Source organism: Rhagoletis pomonella, unplaced genomic scaffold, assembly GCF_013731165.1.
Source record: "Rhagoletis pomonella isolate Grant_MI unplaced genomic scaffold, Rhpom_1.0 Rhpom_scaffold_00014, whole genome shotgun sequence".
Lineage (NCBI taxonomy): Eukaryota > Metazoa > Arthropoda > Insecta > Diptera > Tephritidae > Rhagoletis > Rhagoletis pomonella.
This window is the reverse complement of record NW_023458568.1, coordinates 2069126-2086802: the sequence shown is the minus strand read 5'-3', so window position 1 is coordinate 2086802 and position 17677 is coordinate 2069126. Positions and strand designations below refer to the sequence as shown.

The 17677-nt window shown below is 33.7% G+C and overlaps 1 protein-coding gene across 1 annotated transcript in view; it reads right to left on the bottom strand.

Annotated features, from left to right (window-relative positions):
• Window positions 1-10544: 10544 nt before the first annotated feature.
• Window positions 10545-17677, bottom strand: part of LOC118749066 (E3 ubiquitin-protein ligase listerin-like) — a 19266-nt gene continuing 12133 nt past the window's right edge. The window contains exons 2-4 of the mRNA XM_036483853.1: window positions 13613-13842; window positions 10857-11034; window positions 10545-10775 (exon numbers count right to left, since the gene is read on the bottom strand). Coding sequence (XP_036339746.1) covers window positions 10746-10775; window positions 10857-11034; window positions 13613-13710 — 306 coding nt within the window. The 5' untranslated portion in view covers window positions 13711-13842 and the 3' untranslated portion in view covers window positions 10545-10745. The remainder of the gene's footprint in view (window positions 10776-10856; window positions 11035-13612; window positions 13843-17677) is intronic.

Here is a 17677-nt window from a genome sequence, read left to right as displayed (position 1 = left end):
CCGCCCGGCAAACCAAATTTTATTTTTAACGAACGGTCTAATGTACATATGTATGAATGGATGTAGTATATGTATACATATTATCGTTTTAGTTTTATTATGTTCCATTTTAAAATAATTTATTTCTTGTATAATTCTAATAGTTATCATTAATGTAATAAATTCATATGTACATGTGATAAGACATCTAATATGTCATGTTTTTTAGCTAAAAAGAAATGCTCCCTATGGAGAAATATTGGAGTAATCTTCTATTACTCCATTAGGAGGAATGTGGGAGAATAGGAAAGCTGTTCTATACCTCGCTTAGGAGGTTTGCGAGATTACTTCGTTGGGAATACTCCTTTATTGCTCGTTTGGGAGGAATATGTGGTATTTTCCTATGTGCACTCCCTTATTGTCTTTTTGGGATGTTTCTAAGAGGTTATTCTGAGATATCTCATGTATTGCTCACTTAGGAGGTCTTTGAGATGATATTTCTGTATGAACTCCATGATTGCTCATTGAGGAGGTAAAAGGGATTACTCGCCCTCCTAGGACACCCCGTGTTAAAGAGAGTATACAAAATTACATGCTTATACACAGAAACATAGGGAGCAATAGGGAGTATTCGTATACTCCCCAGGGAGTACTCACCGAGCAATCATACGATGCTCTCACCAACACACAAAAAGTACAGAGTTGTACATGAAGAACTTTTTTTCATATAAATCCTATATAGGTACATTTGTACCTATGCCGACCACTTACGTATGGTCAGCGTACCCGATCACATGAGTGTTAACAAATCAGTGATTAGTAAGCGATGTTATGCGGTTTCTGGACGCCTAATACACTAGCTGTCAAACTCAACTGTCGAAGGTACACACAACATATTACGCAATCGCAACAGTTACCGAGCTGTGGCGCCTTCTGAACGTTATCAATCACTCAAGTGTTGAAATGAAGAAAAAAACAGGGTTTCCACTGAAAAATTTTCTCTCCAACCAAGAGCTCATTCAAAAACTTACCAAAATGTCTTTTTGCCTACCATTTCATTTGATCAAGGTAACTACGTATCACAGCATTTGTGGGATTTTATACTTAAAATGAGACAGGTAAACAAAAAAGATGGGAATGATAATTTAAATAAAGGCTATAAATTCACAAATATGTATATAAGCATATACTTATGTGTGTGACAATATACCTTAACCTGCCTTTACACGGTTCAATCTTCTAGTCGATTTTTGTCGTTCAACCAAAATCGACCCATGTAAATGGCAATTCAACAGTAAAATTTAAGTGTTTGGCCGGTCGATTTCTCAGTCAATTTTCCAGTCGACAGATATCCCCCGTGTAAAGGCAGCTTTACATACTCTCGAGGTTGTACATTTGCAAGTCGGCCAATGTGACCAGAAAAAGTGTTTTACCAATGTGAGGGATAAAAGAGTACTCCATTTGTCCTAATTTCGGAGCAATAGGAGAGATTTGTCGGTTTTTAACTCCATTATAACTCGCTTAGGAGTCAAATAGGGGATCTCCTAAGCGAGCAACAAACGAATACTCCCAGAGGCATGATTTTGGAGCAATAAACGATTTTTGTCGACTTTGTATTCATTTATTACCCGTTTAGGAGCCAAACGGGAGACCTCCCAAGTGAGCAATAAGAGAATACTCGCTGAGGAATGATTTCGGAGCTATAACTGAGATTTGTCGGTTTTTTACTCCGTTATTACTCGCTTACGAGCAAAAAGCGATGTCTCCTAAGAGAGCAATCCAGAAGTATTGCTTTTGATTTACAGGGAGCTATAGGCACCTCGTTCAAAAGAATTGTTGTGTTATTGGATAAATTTATCATAAAGAAAACTAAAGAAAATATTTCATATAGAAACAATATAAGGAGGATGCAATAGTTTAATGTCGATAGCACACATTTAAATGAAGGTCCGTGGTATGTATTACAACTTTTGTTTAAGTTATTAAATATTATATTATATACCGCTAAATACTTTTCAGATTTGGCAATTATTAGGAGTGTCAGCACTTACGTATGACTCCGTAGTTTTAACGTTAATATCACGCCGGTCCAGATCTTTTACTGGGTGACAAAGATATCAGATTGGCAGTCACCTACACATTAAAACAAGAAAGTTTTACACTCTCCCTTTTTGCGTGAAGTCCTGAATACCCAAGCATCCCTGACACCCATGAAATCATGTAGTTATCTTACCGTTTTATTATTATTCTGTTTTCCAAATTCCAAAATTAATCAATAATGTAATAAGTATTTATGTAGGATATACATATATTTATATTTAAGTTTATTTTTAAATTAAAGTATTTTAATGTTTTAACATTGAATGTTTATTTATTAATAATCAAAAATTTTCTTTTCAACTACAAACAAATTCATAGAACCATAAATTGAAAATCAAGAATTTAAACAAGTATAAAAACATACAAGTAAAATACCCTACATATACTCCCCCTCCAGTAAAACGATAAATTAATTAATATTAAATGTTATTTTCTTTTTTGTATTTGGAAAACAATTAGGTTGTATACTTTCCCACCATGCAAAACATGAGAAATAGGCAACAATCGTCAATGGCAACAAATTGGCGACACCGATTTATTGCTGTGGTGACAAATCGGCAACATCACTTCGTTCATGTCAATTTTGAATAAAAAAGTTCTCAAAACTTCCGAAACTTATGAATATGGCGTCAATAGTATTGGCCAAAAGCGTCTAAATTATGCCCAAGGACAAGATTGAAAAAATAGGAAGTCTCACAGCGAGAAAATGAATTAATTCCGATTGTAAGTTGCAATTTGGTATACAAAAAAATAAATGAGGTATTAAAAAGAATAAAATTATTCCAAATATCGCCTGAAGCGATAAGAAAAGGACTCATTCAGGTAATAAGAAAACGACTCGCCCAGGCGAGTTGCCTTCGGCGGACGTTTTAGAGCGACCGGTAATAGGAAATCGATTCGATGGCAATGGTTTCCGATGGCAATGGTTTCCGAGGGCGACACGTTTTCTTATTACCGGCAACACAAATTGTTTGGTGGGTTGAGAAATATTTAAATTTGAAGTGTGTATTGGGTTTTCCTGTTGATTTTCTATTGTTGTTGTGTTCTCTGTGTGTGTGCGTGTACGTATTGGTGATCTTTGCATTTTGAAATGAACTGGAGAAGAAGTTTACAAAATAAATATATGTAATAATAATTTTAAATAACACAAATAATATTTATATATATATAAATAAAAAAAAAATATTTAAAGTTTAAATAAATGTTAATAAAAATTAATTATATTAATATAAAATTATTTATATTAGTTGCAGTTAAAAATTCAAAATTTCTTTTAAATATTTTGGTTTTAAAATTTAAATATATTGAAAATGGTTGGTAAATCTCGAATTAATTATAAATTAATTTATTAATAAATTTAAACTAATTTTTCCTTGTGTTGTTAATAAATTTGTAATATTGTTTTATACAAATAAACAAAGTCGAATGAATCAACGAGACTTAAGGCACGAACTTTTCTTTTTTTTTTTATAAATCTTGTTCTCGAAGAAAAAGTTTCGATGTTCTAATCGGCTATCGCTCTTTACATGTTTTAAAATGAATTCCGGTTCTTAATAAATTTGTAGAATTTTTTTTAATTTGTAAAATATTAGCTTAAGTTATAAGTATTTGTTTTGTGTAGAATTTTGATAATCGTTAATTTAAAAGAAAAACATAATTAAACTGGCCTTTATGTTACTGCTGTAAGACCGCAATTTGTTTGATTAATTTTACTATTTTTCTGTTGTCGTTCTTTGGTTTCATATACATAATTTATTGAAGAATACGAATTTGAGATGGGACTGCAATTGATTTCTGGTTGTTGTTAGTCTCTTCTTAATTTGCTTACTATTGTTAGTGTAAGTAATTCGACTCCAATAACTGATGATTGTTCCGTTTGATGAATGCAGTTATAAATAGGTATTTAGGTCGCGGCTATTTGAATTCTTTCAGTAGTATTGTTCTTAGCTTCACAGGAGGAAGGATTGTCTAGAACTATAATGTCTTCTTTTGTAAAAGATGATGAAATTTGTTCCTTGAATCTATACTCTTTATTCTGTTATTACAGGATCGCCAATATGTAGGATATACATATATTTATATTTAAGTTTAATTTTAAATAAAAGTATTTTAATGTTTTAACATTGAAAGTTTATTTATTAATAATCAAAAATTTTTTTTTCAACTACAAACAAATTCATAGAACCATAAATTGAAAATCAAGAATTTAAACAAGTATAAAAACATACAAGTAAAATACCCTACAGTATTATTTATGTTTTGTCTGATCTCGTACGTATAGGTATCAGTTAAGATCTTTTAATATTGTATACATGCATGTGTTTGAAAAATTAAATAAATGGATTGTGTAAATAGCAAAATCTTTTAGCTATTGTGTGGAAAGCCGTTTTATTACTCGTACAGGAGGCTTTCAGGATGCCTTCCTTGGGAGTACTCACTTATTGCTCGTTCGGGAGGAATATAGGATGTTTTTCTATGTGCACTCCCTTGTTGTCTTTTTGGAAGGTATTGGGGAGGTTTTTATGGGAGTACTCCCGTATTGCTCCTTTAGGAGGTAAAAGGGATTACTCCCCTTCCTAGGACATACAATGTTAAAGGGAGTAAACAAAATTGCATGCTTATACACAGAGACATAGGGAGCAATGGGGAGTATTCGTATACTCCCTAGGGAGTACTCACCGAGCAATCGTACGATGCTCCCAAGTTCTACTGGGCATATATATATGTATACATATATATGTATCAGGGATGTTGCGGATGTGGAATTTTCGACATCCGCGGATGCGAATATCTAACAGCTAACATCCGCGGATGCGAATGCGAATGCGGATGTCAAGTATTTTTAAAAAACAATTAGAATCTAGCATAATGGCGAGATCGTTGTTTAAACAGTGCTTACAAGACAAACCAGATACATATGTCATGTTGTTGCAGAATTTGGAGAACCTGTAACTTTAGAGCACTTTTCGATTTTAGTTTTTGTAATTCATTTGTAATACTTTCTTCTGCGACTGCTGTGAAAAATGTGTGCTTATAGCGAGCTAAATAGATGGATATGGAAAATAGATTATTATTTTTGAACAAAATTCTGTTTTCAAAGTCGTGGTTACCAGCCGAACCGGATCAGAATATTGTTATTTTTTTTTAAAGCACCCCGTTTTCTTATAAGCATTTGAATAACAGATAGTTTCGTAATTCTTATCTAATTAAAGGTCAGACCTATAGCTTTGTAATTATTTCAGCATCGATTCTCTTTGTAGCTAGACTTTGATCATTTCTACTGGAAATTCCTATTGAAGGAGCTAAAAGCTTAAAAGCTAACTCGGACTTAATCCTGATCAACTGCAGTTAATTCCCGAGTTGATCCAGATCAACACTGCCGTCTGTTTATGCTTTTACTCTTTGACTTTAAATAGCAAAAAAGAGACAGTTTTACCACAGAAGTTTTTAGCCAAGGATCCAATGCATATCCCTATGAAAAAAATATTACCCAACAGTAAACAAAACTACTGTTTTTTAAATTTTGCTAAAAATAAATTCCCCAAAGAGCCCCATTTGAAATTATTCAAACGAATAAATGTTATAGGTGGCATACGCGGTACGTCTGACTCGCGAATCATTTGTGTACGTGTTGACTCGCCTTCGACTACACACAGTTGAATCATTCAGAGTCATGCCGGGAGTCATGTTGGTGTAACTAACATATTTATTTTCACAAACACATTCAAACCGACTCACGAGTCAGACGCACCGTGTATGCCGCCTATAACATCAAAAGCAAATCACGAAAACTTTGTTAAGAATTACAGTGTACACTTTCTTCTTTTGTGTAGTTTTTTTTTAAGATTGGTCCAAAAAAATCATAATAAAGAAAGAACCCAAAGCAGATATTTAAAGCACAGAAAAAATATATTATAAAAAGGACTATGTTCTCTTTGACGTACGTCAAAGGTCAAGTAGAAGTGGGAACTTTTATGGCTGCCCATTGATAGCTCGGTTATATAGCTTAAGAAATAATATTTTAAAGACATTTTTATCAAAGTTGATACATATGACATTTGACCAGTTTTGTTACACAAATACTCCTACGACCACAGGCAAAAATATTGGCTACAATATGTAATTTTTTTTGCCATACATACGTTTTATCGGTCCACTTTCAAAATATTCGCATTCGCAAAAGCTCCGCATTGATTATTGCGAATGCGAAAGCGAATGCGAATGTTAAAATTAATGCGGAAGCTCCGCGAATATTCGCAACAACCCTGATATGTATGTATGTATGAACGAACTCATTGCGCAATTTCAGCTCTGTCGGTACCAAGCAATATATGTATAAATGATGCAAGCGTGCTTTGCGTAACTACATCCATTCGTACATATGTACATATGTTTGTATGGATATATTTATGATGAAGCAAACAGGCTTCGTTGATGTACTGATGGGCATATGTATGTACTCATGGACAGCAATGTTTTCATGTATGTACATATGTTTGAATGGTTGTATATATGTATATTTGTACGTATGTGCATATGTTTGTGTACATGTATATATGCACATATGTAGTACAAACGAAAACAAATCTAATAAGCTGCTCGTTGATATAAATGCGAACTGTACTCAGGGTTGCCATTTTGGTAAATTGTTACCAAAATTGGTAGAAAAAATTTAGGTTGGTAAAAAGGTAAGTTTTTTCTCATTTTGGTAGATTTTTGTTGAACTTTTCGTTCCCGATTTATTTTTCGTAGTTATGTTTACATTATAAATTTCTTTGCACACTTTTTATATACTTACATACGTATAAATGTATATCGATATAAGGCGAACATATCGTGCTCCATTCAAAAGTCATTCTACTGGAATCCCGAGGAGCTTTTGATTGCCTAAATATTTTAAATGATTATTTAAATAAAAAGAAAAAATTGACTGGTATGTAAATACGCACTATGATTGTTCGCAAAAAAATTAAATCAACGCCATTTTTTATGAATGGAAATTGTTAAATAAAAAAGGCCACAAAAGACTGGCGGCAAAAAATTAAAAAAGTATACTCAAATATTATTTGCTATAAAACTCCATACCTTAAATTGTTCTAAAAATTCAGAGTAAATAATTCTAAATTAAGACGAAAATTTTTTCAATTTTTCTAAATGTTGTATTTACTCCTTGATTTTTATGGATTTAGTTAAAGCAACAAGACATTTTTACTTGAAAAACATTGTGAATATTAAAATAAAAATCACCAATTGTTTTTTTTAATCACTGTGTTTATCGTTGTTGCCTTCAGTTTCATCACTTTCGCTCTTAGTTGAAGGAAACTCAGAATATGACATTAATATGATCTCAAATACCATATAATTAGTTGAATAAAAAGTTCATTAAAAACAATTTTAATTCTTATTGAAATAATAAAAAAAATAAATAAACTATAGTCTTAATTAAAATAACTAAAAAATATAACAAAACTATAGTTTTTATCAAATAACTATAAAAACGTTATTGGTAGATATTTTCCAGATTTGGTAAATTTTTTTCGAGTGGATGGTAAGTATTTTTTTTCGTCAGTGGCAACCCTGACTGTACTGATTGTCAAAAATTATGTGTTTGTTGTACATTTGTTCATGTTTGTCATTGTGCCTGTAATTTTCTAGAGTAGTTTTGTGCTCTCGCTATCTCCTTGTATTAACTCGTCCTTCGTTGGTATACTCTGATGAACATATGTGAGGATGATTGCAAGGCCAACTTATATAAGGTAGTGTTACAGGAGCAGTTGAAATTTTCGCCCAGGTTTCTTAAAGAAAGTCATAAACGTAGCGACCATTGGTTCAACTTGGTGTTGTTTTGCTCTAGATTGCACCGTTTGTGGGCCTGTCGAATCAATTTATGTCTTGGTTGTATGAAAGATCAAAAAATTTGGATTTTCTGGCAAGTTGTACAACTTATCGCTACATTAATGGCCATGTTGTACAAACTCATTTAATTTGCGTTTATTTTGTACACTAAATAACTGAAAATGGATAACTCAGCCGAAATAGGTACGTGCTTTCGTTGAATTTTATAAATGTAAGCCGAAACTATGAAATTGTGCTCGCAAAATTGCAATGTTTGTGGGCAAAACGTCCACCTTGATTGCGCATTGATTTGAACCAATGTTTTCGGCTTGCATTATGTCAAAAGGACGTGTTTGTTGTAATTCATTCTGTCATTTACTACTACTATGCGTAGGCCAATTCATGAAATCATTTCATGCGTTTGAGTAGAAACTGAATGAATGAACACCATTTCATGATTTCAATTAACGCGAAATAGAGTTTATGCACTTAGTTTTTACTCAGATCGATGAAATGATTTCGTGAATTGGACTACGCATACATGTGATACTTATGCTTTTAATTTATAAGGTAATTTTATGTTTTTATACTCTTGCTACCACATGAATATATGAATTCGCCTTGGAAGATAGAAAGCGAGTAAGAATAAATGCCGAACAAAGGAATTTGTCTTCTTTCAACTTAAATAAATGCATTTTGCAAACAAAAGTGCGTACGTTAGTGCCTTGGTAATGGCGAATTCGTAAGGATCTATTGATTGCATTATAAACATTTTCATTTATTTGTTAAACATACAATTACTTCCATTACAACCCGGTCCTATGCACGCTAGAACCGCGAATTCATATAAGGTGGTATTACCGGAAAATGAATAAATAAATTATATGCATATCTGAAAATTAATAAGATGAAATAAAATTATTGTGTTGATTTCTAACCAAACCTATGTATGTAACTCAATCGCCTAATGGTTTGCCGAACCGTAAACATATGTTTACACATCCAATTTCGTGAGTAGGTACCTGGTACTCAAACATTTTTTAAGAAGTTTCACTTCTATCATGTGTTCGGTGTTACACACGCATTTTTTTAGTAGTTATGTATGTATTTGTTTGGTGAAATTATTTGTTTCCATTTTTGTTACATTTAAAATAATTGCGTTAAACCAAACATCACGCGGGCGAAGGTGCGGGCAAAAGCTAGTATATTATATATTACCTATTGGATGCTTGTAGGTCATATAACTCTATAGAGGTCACTCATCGGTGAAACGTGTTAAAAGCCTTGTTAATTTAACTTTATTGGATATGTTGGCTCTCTTCAGGTCATTTTCTTGCACGTTTTTTTTTTTTTTAGCAGCATTTATACAAATTCGCAGTTAATTATCTTCCCCATATGATTCCTTTAGCGTGCGATTTCTCTCGGCTTCGTCCAGAGCTCTTCAGGTGTCAGGTGGGTGGAATGCCTTGATCAACCGAGTCAATCCTAGTTCTGTAGGACCTTAGTCCACTGCACTAGCTTGACATAAGTTAGACTATAGAGGTTCGATTCTTCCTAAGCCCCTGCCCTAGCTCAAAACTCCGACAGCAGCAAACAATTGACAGCATCGAAAATGACTTCTGCTATTGAATTTTTACTTTTTTCGGTTTGTTTGACTTTTTGTAAATTTTTTGGTTTTGAGAAATACTTTGACGCCTAATTGGAAATTTTCCAATTTATTCTCATTAACAATCCCCAGAAGATAATTTACGTACGCCTTCTTAAGTAAAGCCATTCTAAGAAGCCTACCCAAGAACGGCTGAAAAAAGCCTTCTAGAAAGCCTTCTAGAAGGGCTTATCCATTTACAATTTACGCGATGCATAAATTTATATTATTTAGCATTACAAATGAATTTCAGTAAGTATTTTTAGTTGCAATAACACATATTTGATATAAACCATTCGCAAATACTTCAAAAATGTATGATTTTTATAAATTAAAAATGCCTTCTGAAGTATTTACGTCCTATAAAATCCCTTCTGGAAGGCCTTCCATGGGTAGTTGTTGTTGTTGTTGTAGCAGCATACAAGCTCCCCAAAGAGTTTTTGGGGAGTGTTGCTGGAGTGACAGTCCTTGGCCAAATATAAATCTGGGTCGTTCCGGTTACGTAGACCCGACTGTCGTGGGAACGCTTCCATTGGTAGTGAAAGAAGCCCTTCAATTTGTGCCACTCTATATAAAAAATAAAGGAGAAGGTAATGTAGAGTGGAAGGCCTCTTGACTCTCAAGAAGGCCTTTCGGAAGGGCTTTTAACTCCTGAAATTATAAACTGGGTCACAACAAATGAATAGACCTAGTATTATGAAATTTACCATATGCATATCGCTATACAAGTTGAAATCAACTTGGATAATTGTACGAGTTGTGTTGTTGCTTTACATACAAATAGGCATTTAAACGAGTGTGCTTTTGGAAGTCGTTTACAAATGAATAGACCTAGTATTATGAAATTTGCCATATGTACTGTTAACAATGAAAAACTAAAGTTGCATATAAAAGGTTATTTCCGTACATTCACCGCAATGCTGATTGGGATGGTAGAACTTTTACATGTTACCACAGTGTATTACCCAAACCGTCCAATTAGGCTATTTTCATGAATTGTGATAACTTTGAATTGCCAATATTTATCTAGACATTAAATTATATTTCTAAATGTTATTTACCTTGTGTTTGTAGAAGACTGTAGAACGTATTAAATATACCGCAAGTTACATCCTTTTCAAATAAGTATTCCCATTCATTAATAGTTTTTTGTATTAATAGAGTAGAACTGCATTTTTTTTCGGTTCTAATAAGTTGCACGAAAGTAGCAAATAGCCTACAAACGTTTATAGTGAATAAAGCAACCTAAAAATAAAAAGTGTCAATTGCACAATGATTAAATGTGTTTGAAACCAACCTTCAAGTCCGCGAACTTCTCGATTGAATTAAGTACCCTAGGTACCCATGAACTCAATCCAATAATAACAATATCCCAGTCTTTGCACTTTAAACACCACGGCATATTTCTTATAACTTCAGTTAGCAGTCGGATGTATTCAACCAATTCAACTACGGATCCGTGGTCGTCCATTGCGCTTTAGAATTGTTTTAATGATTATCACGCTACAATTATTTATGTACAATTTACTCATGCTGACAAAAGCGTTTCGTTATTACCAAGATTTGGTTATAGCAATCAAATAGCATAGTTGGATAAGGCGAAATAAATAATAAGTTGGTGAAAGTCTGTAATATACTGGAGCATTTTAGTCAAGGCAAACGTTTACTTGATTATAATTACTAAACCACTATCTTGGGTCGATAACATTGTTAGTTAAATCAAATCATTGTTGACAAACATTAAAAAATTCCATGGTTTGTATATTTGTCCAGTTAGTTTTGTCATCTTGGTAATATTTTATTTCCCTAAAAATTTGGACTTGACACAAAAAAAGTTTGGTCTACTGGTAGCCGTATTTATTCTGTTGTGTTTCTTTTCTTATTGTAATTGAAACTAATATTCAGCATAAACAAGTAATTAAAAAATTTAAGACAAGTCGACCCCCAAACCACCTAACGGCATGTGCCACCTAGCAGATAAATTCATCTTTCATGTTGCATTGCCATCGGGTTCTGAGCTAAGCTTAAAGTTTAAAGTCTCTGGCTCATCGGGAAATTTGATTACACAGGTGAAACTTCATTAAAGCTTGTAAAAGTACATACAAAAAGAGGCTGACTTCCAAAACATCAATTGCATTGAAGACGTACAAAGGTGACAGGTAATAAGATCAACGGAAATAAGGTCAATTGACTTTAGTTCCCACCCTGGTGCGAAATAAAGTCAATCTACATTATTACCTTTTCAAAAGCGAAATAAAATCCATTGACATTATTGCTCTTTCAAACATTAAATTTGCTTAGCTTCGCGGCGGCCCGCGTCCGCGCCCCACACCGCACTCGAGCCCCGCGCGACCGGTGCGCCACACCACGTCACGCTATGCCGTGATGACAGCTAATAAGTCCCAGATGATTTCTAAAATCTACAAATTAGTTTTTGTGCAAATTGCAGATAGAGGGTATTAATGAATTTGAGCCCTCGATATTTCACATTTTTATATTTGTAAGTTATCGGAAGATTTCTGCTGTGTTTTGGCAACAACTTGTCTGCAGTAAAAAAGCATATAATTTGTGTTTCAAAAGTGTGTGAAAACCAATCAATTAACTTACATGATCTCGGTTCCGATATTAAATAATCAATAACTGTTTACACCCGCATTTTGGCACATTGGTTGAATGTGTCATCTAAGAAATAGTGTCGTCGTTCTCCTTAGCTGCTTTTAAATGATGTCGTCACAAATTGCTGACATAAATACAGTGTAAGAAAATTCCTTTTTTATAACTGTTTCCTTATAGAAAGGTTGGTTTCTGTTCCACCTTAGACATTCCGAATTCGTTCAAAATATGCTAATTTAAAACACAGAATTCTTTCAGTGTTCCTCCGGGGTTTTTGGACATGGAATGTTTCTTCAATTTAATAGTGTTCGCTTTATTTTTGTAGGAAAGAAACATGTTTTGCAATTTCTGGATCATTTCTACACTTTTTCTTCATATATTTCTCGTATTCCAGCTGCGTTTTGTGTTTGGTTTTTCGCATCGTGTTTTTACTATATTCGTAATTTAAAATTTTTTAATAAAATCAATTGGAGGTAGATCATGTTTGTGTGTGGATTAATAGCGCCACACTGAGAATTCGGCAATAACCTTTTTCATCTATTAAAAAACAACACTTACGGGGCAATGTTTATTGTAAGAACAACATTTTTTTCTATGAATCGACATACTTTAAGCATTGTTGACGGTATTTCCATTTGAATGAGGAAATAGCGTCAATGACTTTATTTCCAAATTTGTGTTGATTTCATTTCGCTTTCGAAAAGATAATAATGTCAATTGACTTTATTTCGCACCAGGGTGGGAAATTAATTCAATTGACCTTATTTCCGTTGATTTTGTTACCTGTCACCATAATCATAACTGCATAACTGAGCCTTTCTTCTTGAAAATAATATATGGTGGCAATAATTACCTGAGAAGAAACGATAAAACAGAAAGAGCCGTGAGAATACGTACACTACTTTCTCATTGGATACATAATTACCATCAAATTAACACAACACCGGGAGTGCTCAATATTTCTCGCTCTCAAAACAAAACGCGTTTGCCTAAATTAAAATTTAGTAACTACAACCAGGCCATGTGTTGAGAGAAGGCTTATCTGTATTAAGAGAATGGAATTTGTAGAACCATGTGTCGAAACAATATTAATTTCTTATCACCAAATCCATAGAATCCTTCAACTAAAGAAGCACTTTGGCTGACCGTAGATGTACTAATCCAACAGCTATTTGTAATATTTAGGGCCAGTTTTTCAGTGCCAGTTTAAACTTAGATTAAGTAAACTGAGTTTAAATTGAACAGCTGGCTGACATTTGATTGGCTGATCTTAGTTTAAACCAGCCAGATCGGGCGTTTAAACTTAGTTTAAACCACGGCCGTGCACTGAAAACCTGGCCCTTAGTCTCAAAATTTGTGAAAAATCGTCCACTAAGTGTATTTAGTTGCAGAAATTAAACGCTTTTCTCAGTGTAAGTATTTACATATATAAAAGCTTACACATCACATATCGCTATTTTATCCGTATATAATTTTTCGCTCATTTCTCGAATAAATCCCAATATTTGCGTAGCTACATTTCTATCGCCGATTTCCATTACGTTGGATTTAAAAAAATTAGCTACGAAGCAGCACAGTGACGCAGATTTTATCCAAACGTTGGTTGACTTCGCACAGACAGAAATATTTTGTACGGATATACTTCTGTAACCCAGCTGAGGTAACTGAAACTAAAAATCATTAAGATGTTAATTCAAGTGTTTAAAAAAGTATGCGATTAAATTTGCATTTAAAATTCTCAATAGGTACTGGTTTTACAGTGCTAGGTTTGCGAAGCAACGTTTTTATAACTTCTGGGGCAATAAATCAACAAATTTACGTCAAAGAGTGTTTGCAGAAACGACTTCTGCCATTGGTACAGCTTCACACGGGCTCTGTGCTTTTTTGGCCAGATTTGGCAAGTTGTCATTATGGAAATTTGGCCAAGAATGTTTTTTTTTGTTGTAGAAAATGCCCGTTCATTAATGCGCAAATGAACAAATTAAAAAAAGGAAGTTGCAAGATCTGAAAGTTTTTTAGCTTACGGTGGTAGAAGTAGTAGAAATGTAATTTAGCAAAAAAAAAGGAGTATCTATTTCACAAATGTGGTAAGTCCCAGCACTGGCTGTTGAGCAAAACTTCGCTGCTTCGCACACAAGCGCGAGTGTGTGATAGCGTGAGTGCCCACCTCTGTTATAGACTCTAGTCAGAATTCCGGTAAGTATCCTAAAATAATGTCAGGAGCAGGTAATAATGTAGCTTTGTACTATTTAGCATGTCATTGGTCGGTACCAAGAGCAACTTAAATTTAAATCTATTAAATACATTCTAGCGTGTCTCAGTCGTTTGCCCACAAAAGCGGCTATAACTTTTTTTCTATTCGAAACAGCAAGAGTGGCACCTTTCTGAAATCTTTATTAAATGAGCAATTTTTTTATGTAATGTTAAGTTATAGCTCAGTACATTTTTTTTCACCAGAGATAGTCAAAGTTGGGGAAGAAAATATCAAAAAGTTAAAAATCCCAAAATAGTCATAATTTTATGATGGTTCCTTAATATATTTTAACTTCATTGCATTTGAGTATGGAGAAGCAACTATCTGGAAGTATTTTACATAAAAAGTTTACTAAGTATAGCCTGGTTTGTAGATGCAGTTAAAGAAAATACATGAAAAGGCACGATTTTTTTTTAAATTAAAAAAAAATGTAAATATTTCAAAAACGGTAACACTTTTACCTGAAAATTTTTTGTTTATCAGAGAGCAAAAAAAAAATGTACTGACCCTGCAAACCATTTTTTCAGAGTATTCTGAATCGTAAAGAAATTTTAACGAATTCGGAAAGATCTTATCCGATTTTTTTCCGAATTTTCTAAAATGAAATAAATTACGCACACTTCCATTCTTTTACGAAATTTCGGAAGAAAATCGGTGAAGAAATGAAAATAATGCAGCTATGTGAAGAATTTCTTGCAGACTATTTTCAGAATTTTCTTTATTTTTCGTACAGAAATTTCTTTACGAGTTCGTGTCAACCACTTCATATAATTTTCTTTGAAGGTTCGCAAAAAAAGCGTTACAGAAATCAGATACTCCTAAAGATTTCGTTAAGATTTCGGGAACTTTGGTTTGCAGGGGAGCTATAACTTTACATTACATAAAAAAATTGCTCATTTAATAAAGATTTTAGAAAGGTGCCACTCTTACTGTTTCGAATAGAAAAAAAAAGTTATAGCCGCTTTTGTGGGCAAAGGACTGATACACGCTAGAATGTATTTAATAGATTTAAATTTAAGTTGCTCTTGTTACCGACCAATGACATGCTAAATAGTACAAAGGTACATTATTACCTGCTCCTGACATTATTTTATGTTACTTTCCGGGATTCGGACTAGAGTCAGTAACAAGGGCTATATCTATCAAAATTATTTTTGTGAGGGATGGATTCACGTGAAATAAAACATACATGAGTTGTTTGCAGAAAAGCTTATTCATTTATTGATAAAATATGCTCAAATTGGCGACCTTCTAATCTAATACAAGCTCGGAATCTTTTAAGAAAAGACGCTTTTAGTGATCCTAAACTCAACTGGGCTATCTCAGCAGTAGCTCCATTTATTTGTTCCCGCAAATGCTCTTCGTTTTGAATTGTTTTTGAATAAATTGTGTCCTTAAGACAGCCCCAGTAGAAAAAATCTAATGGATTTAGGTCTGGCGATCGAGCGGGCCACGAGATTGGCCCGTATCGTCCAATCCATCGGCGAGGATAAGTTTAGTCTAAATGAGCTCTTACTTCACACCCGTAGTGAGCAGGACATCCGTCATTTTGCTGCCATAGTCTTCGCCGCAGATTTATGGGTACACCTTCTAAAAGAGTTGGAAGCCGTTCCTGAAGGAACTTTAAATAACTGTGGGAGTTGAGCGTTGGCGGCAGTTCCACAGGTCCCAATATCTGACAATTAAAAATACCACACCATAAATTTATTTTGTACTGGTACTGCGAACGATCTTATCTCATTTCGTGAGGATTGTCTTTCTGCTAACTTTGAAGGTTATGTAAATTAAAATAACCATCACGTTTGTATGATGATTCATCGCTCCAAAATATTTTATTAAAAAAGTTGGGGTCTGAATCATGCATTCGCAACATTTCACTGTATCATGCATTCGCAACATTTCACTGCAAAATCTAACCCTCGACAGGTAATCTCTCTCTCGTAAAGCCTCTCTCTCTCTTTCCATCATTCTCCCTGAAGTCGATGGACCTAGTTCCACTTCCTCTAACACAAATTTAACATCTACCGTTGCAGGACGTCCTGTCTCGCCGCCACGCCTTCCAGGTATGCGACCTTAAAAACGTTAAAAATGATAGTTAAAAGAAGAATGGCTTCAAACAAGAAAGGTGTAAAAATCACTTACCTTCATATATTTCTCTATGGGTCCGGGCGAATACTTCACGGCCCGGATGCCGACGATTGGGGTATCGCTCTGCATAAAGTCTTTGAGCAGCTCTGGCATTACAGCAAGCTTCACCGTAAATTAGGTGAATATCCGCATATTCATGCGACGTATACTGCGTGTTCTCTGTCATAGTATTAATAACACAATGTTCGAAGGGTCCAATTCCACAAAATCCACTTTCATTATTTCCGTTAAGTAATACAAAATAATGTCAGGAGCAAGCAATAATGTACCTTTGTACTATTTAGCATGTCATTGGTCGGTAACAAGACCAACTTAAATTTAAATCTATTAAATACATTCTAGCGTGTCTCAGTCCTTTACCCACAAAAGCGGCTATAACTTTTTTTTTTCTATTCGAAACAGGAAGAGTGGCACCTTTCTAAAATCTTTATTAAATGAGCAATTTTTTTATGTAATGTAAAGTTATAGCTCAGTACATTTTTTTTCACCAGAGTTAGTCAAAGTTGGGGAAGAAAATATCAAAAAGTTAAAAATCGCAATACAGTCCTAATTTTATAATGGTTCCTTAATATATTTTAACTACATTGCATTTGAGTATGGAGAAGCAACTATCTGAAAGTATTTTACATAAAAAATTTACTAAGTATAGCCTTTTTTGTAGATGCAGTTAAAGAAAGTACATGAAAAGGCACGATTCTTCTTTAATTCAAAAAAATTTAAATATTTCAAAAACGGTGACACTTTTACCTGAAAATTTTTTGTTTATCAGAGAGCTCACCACCCCACCTGTCTTCTCCTCAAGTTTGGCAGGTTACATCTGGGACACCCTGTATATAAAAATGTTGTGTTCGTATGTCACGGTCGTCAAAACTCGAGAACGGCTGAACCGATTTGAATATTTTTTTGTATTGTTCGGTATAATAACAGAACCAATGATATCGCAAAAAATTGGAGGGTTGCTACCTATTTGAAAACTTTTAAACCCAATTATATTGATAAAATAAATAAATTATTACAATATGGGTATCAAAATAAAGAGGTTTAAGAAAGATAACTGCTGTAAATATTTTTTGAGGAGGGTTGCCACCTATTTTAAAATTTTA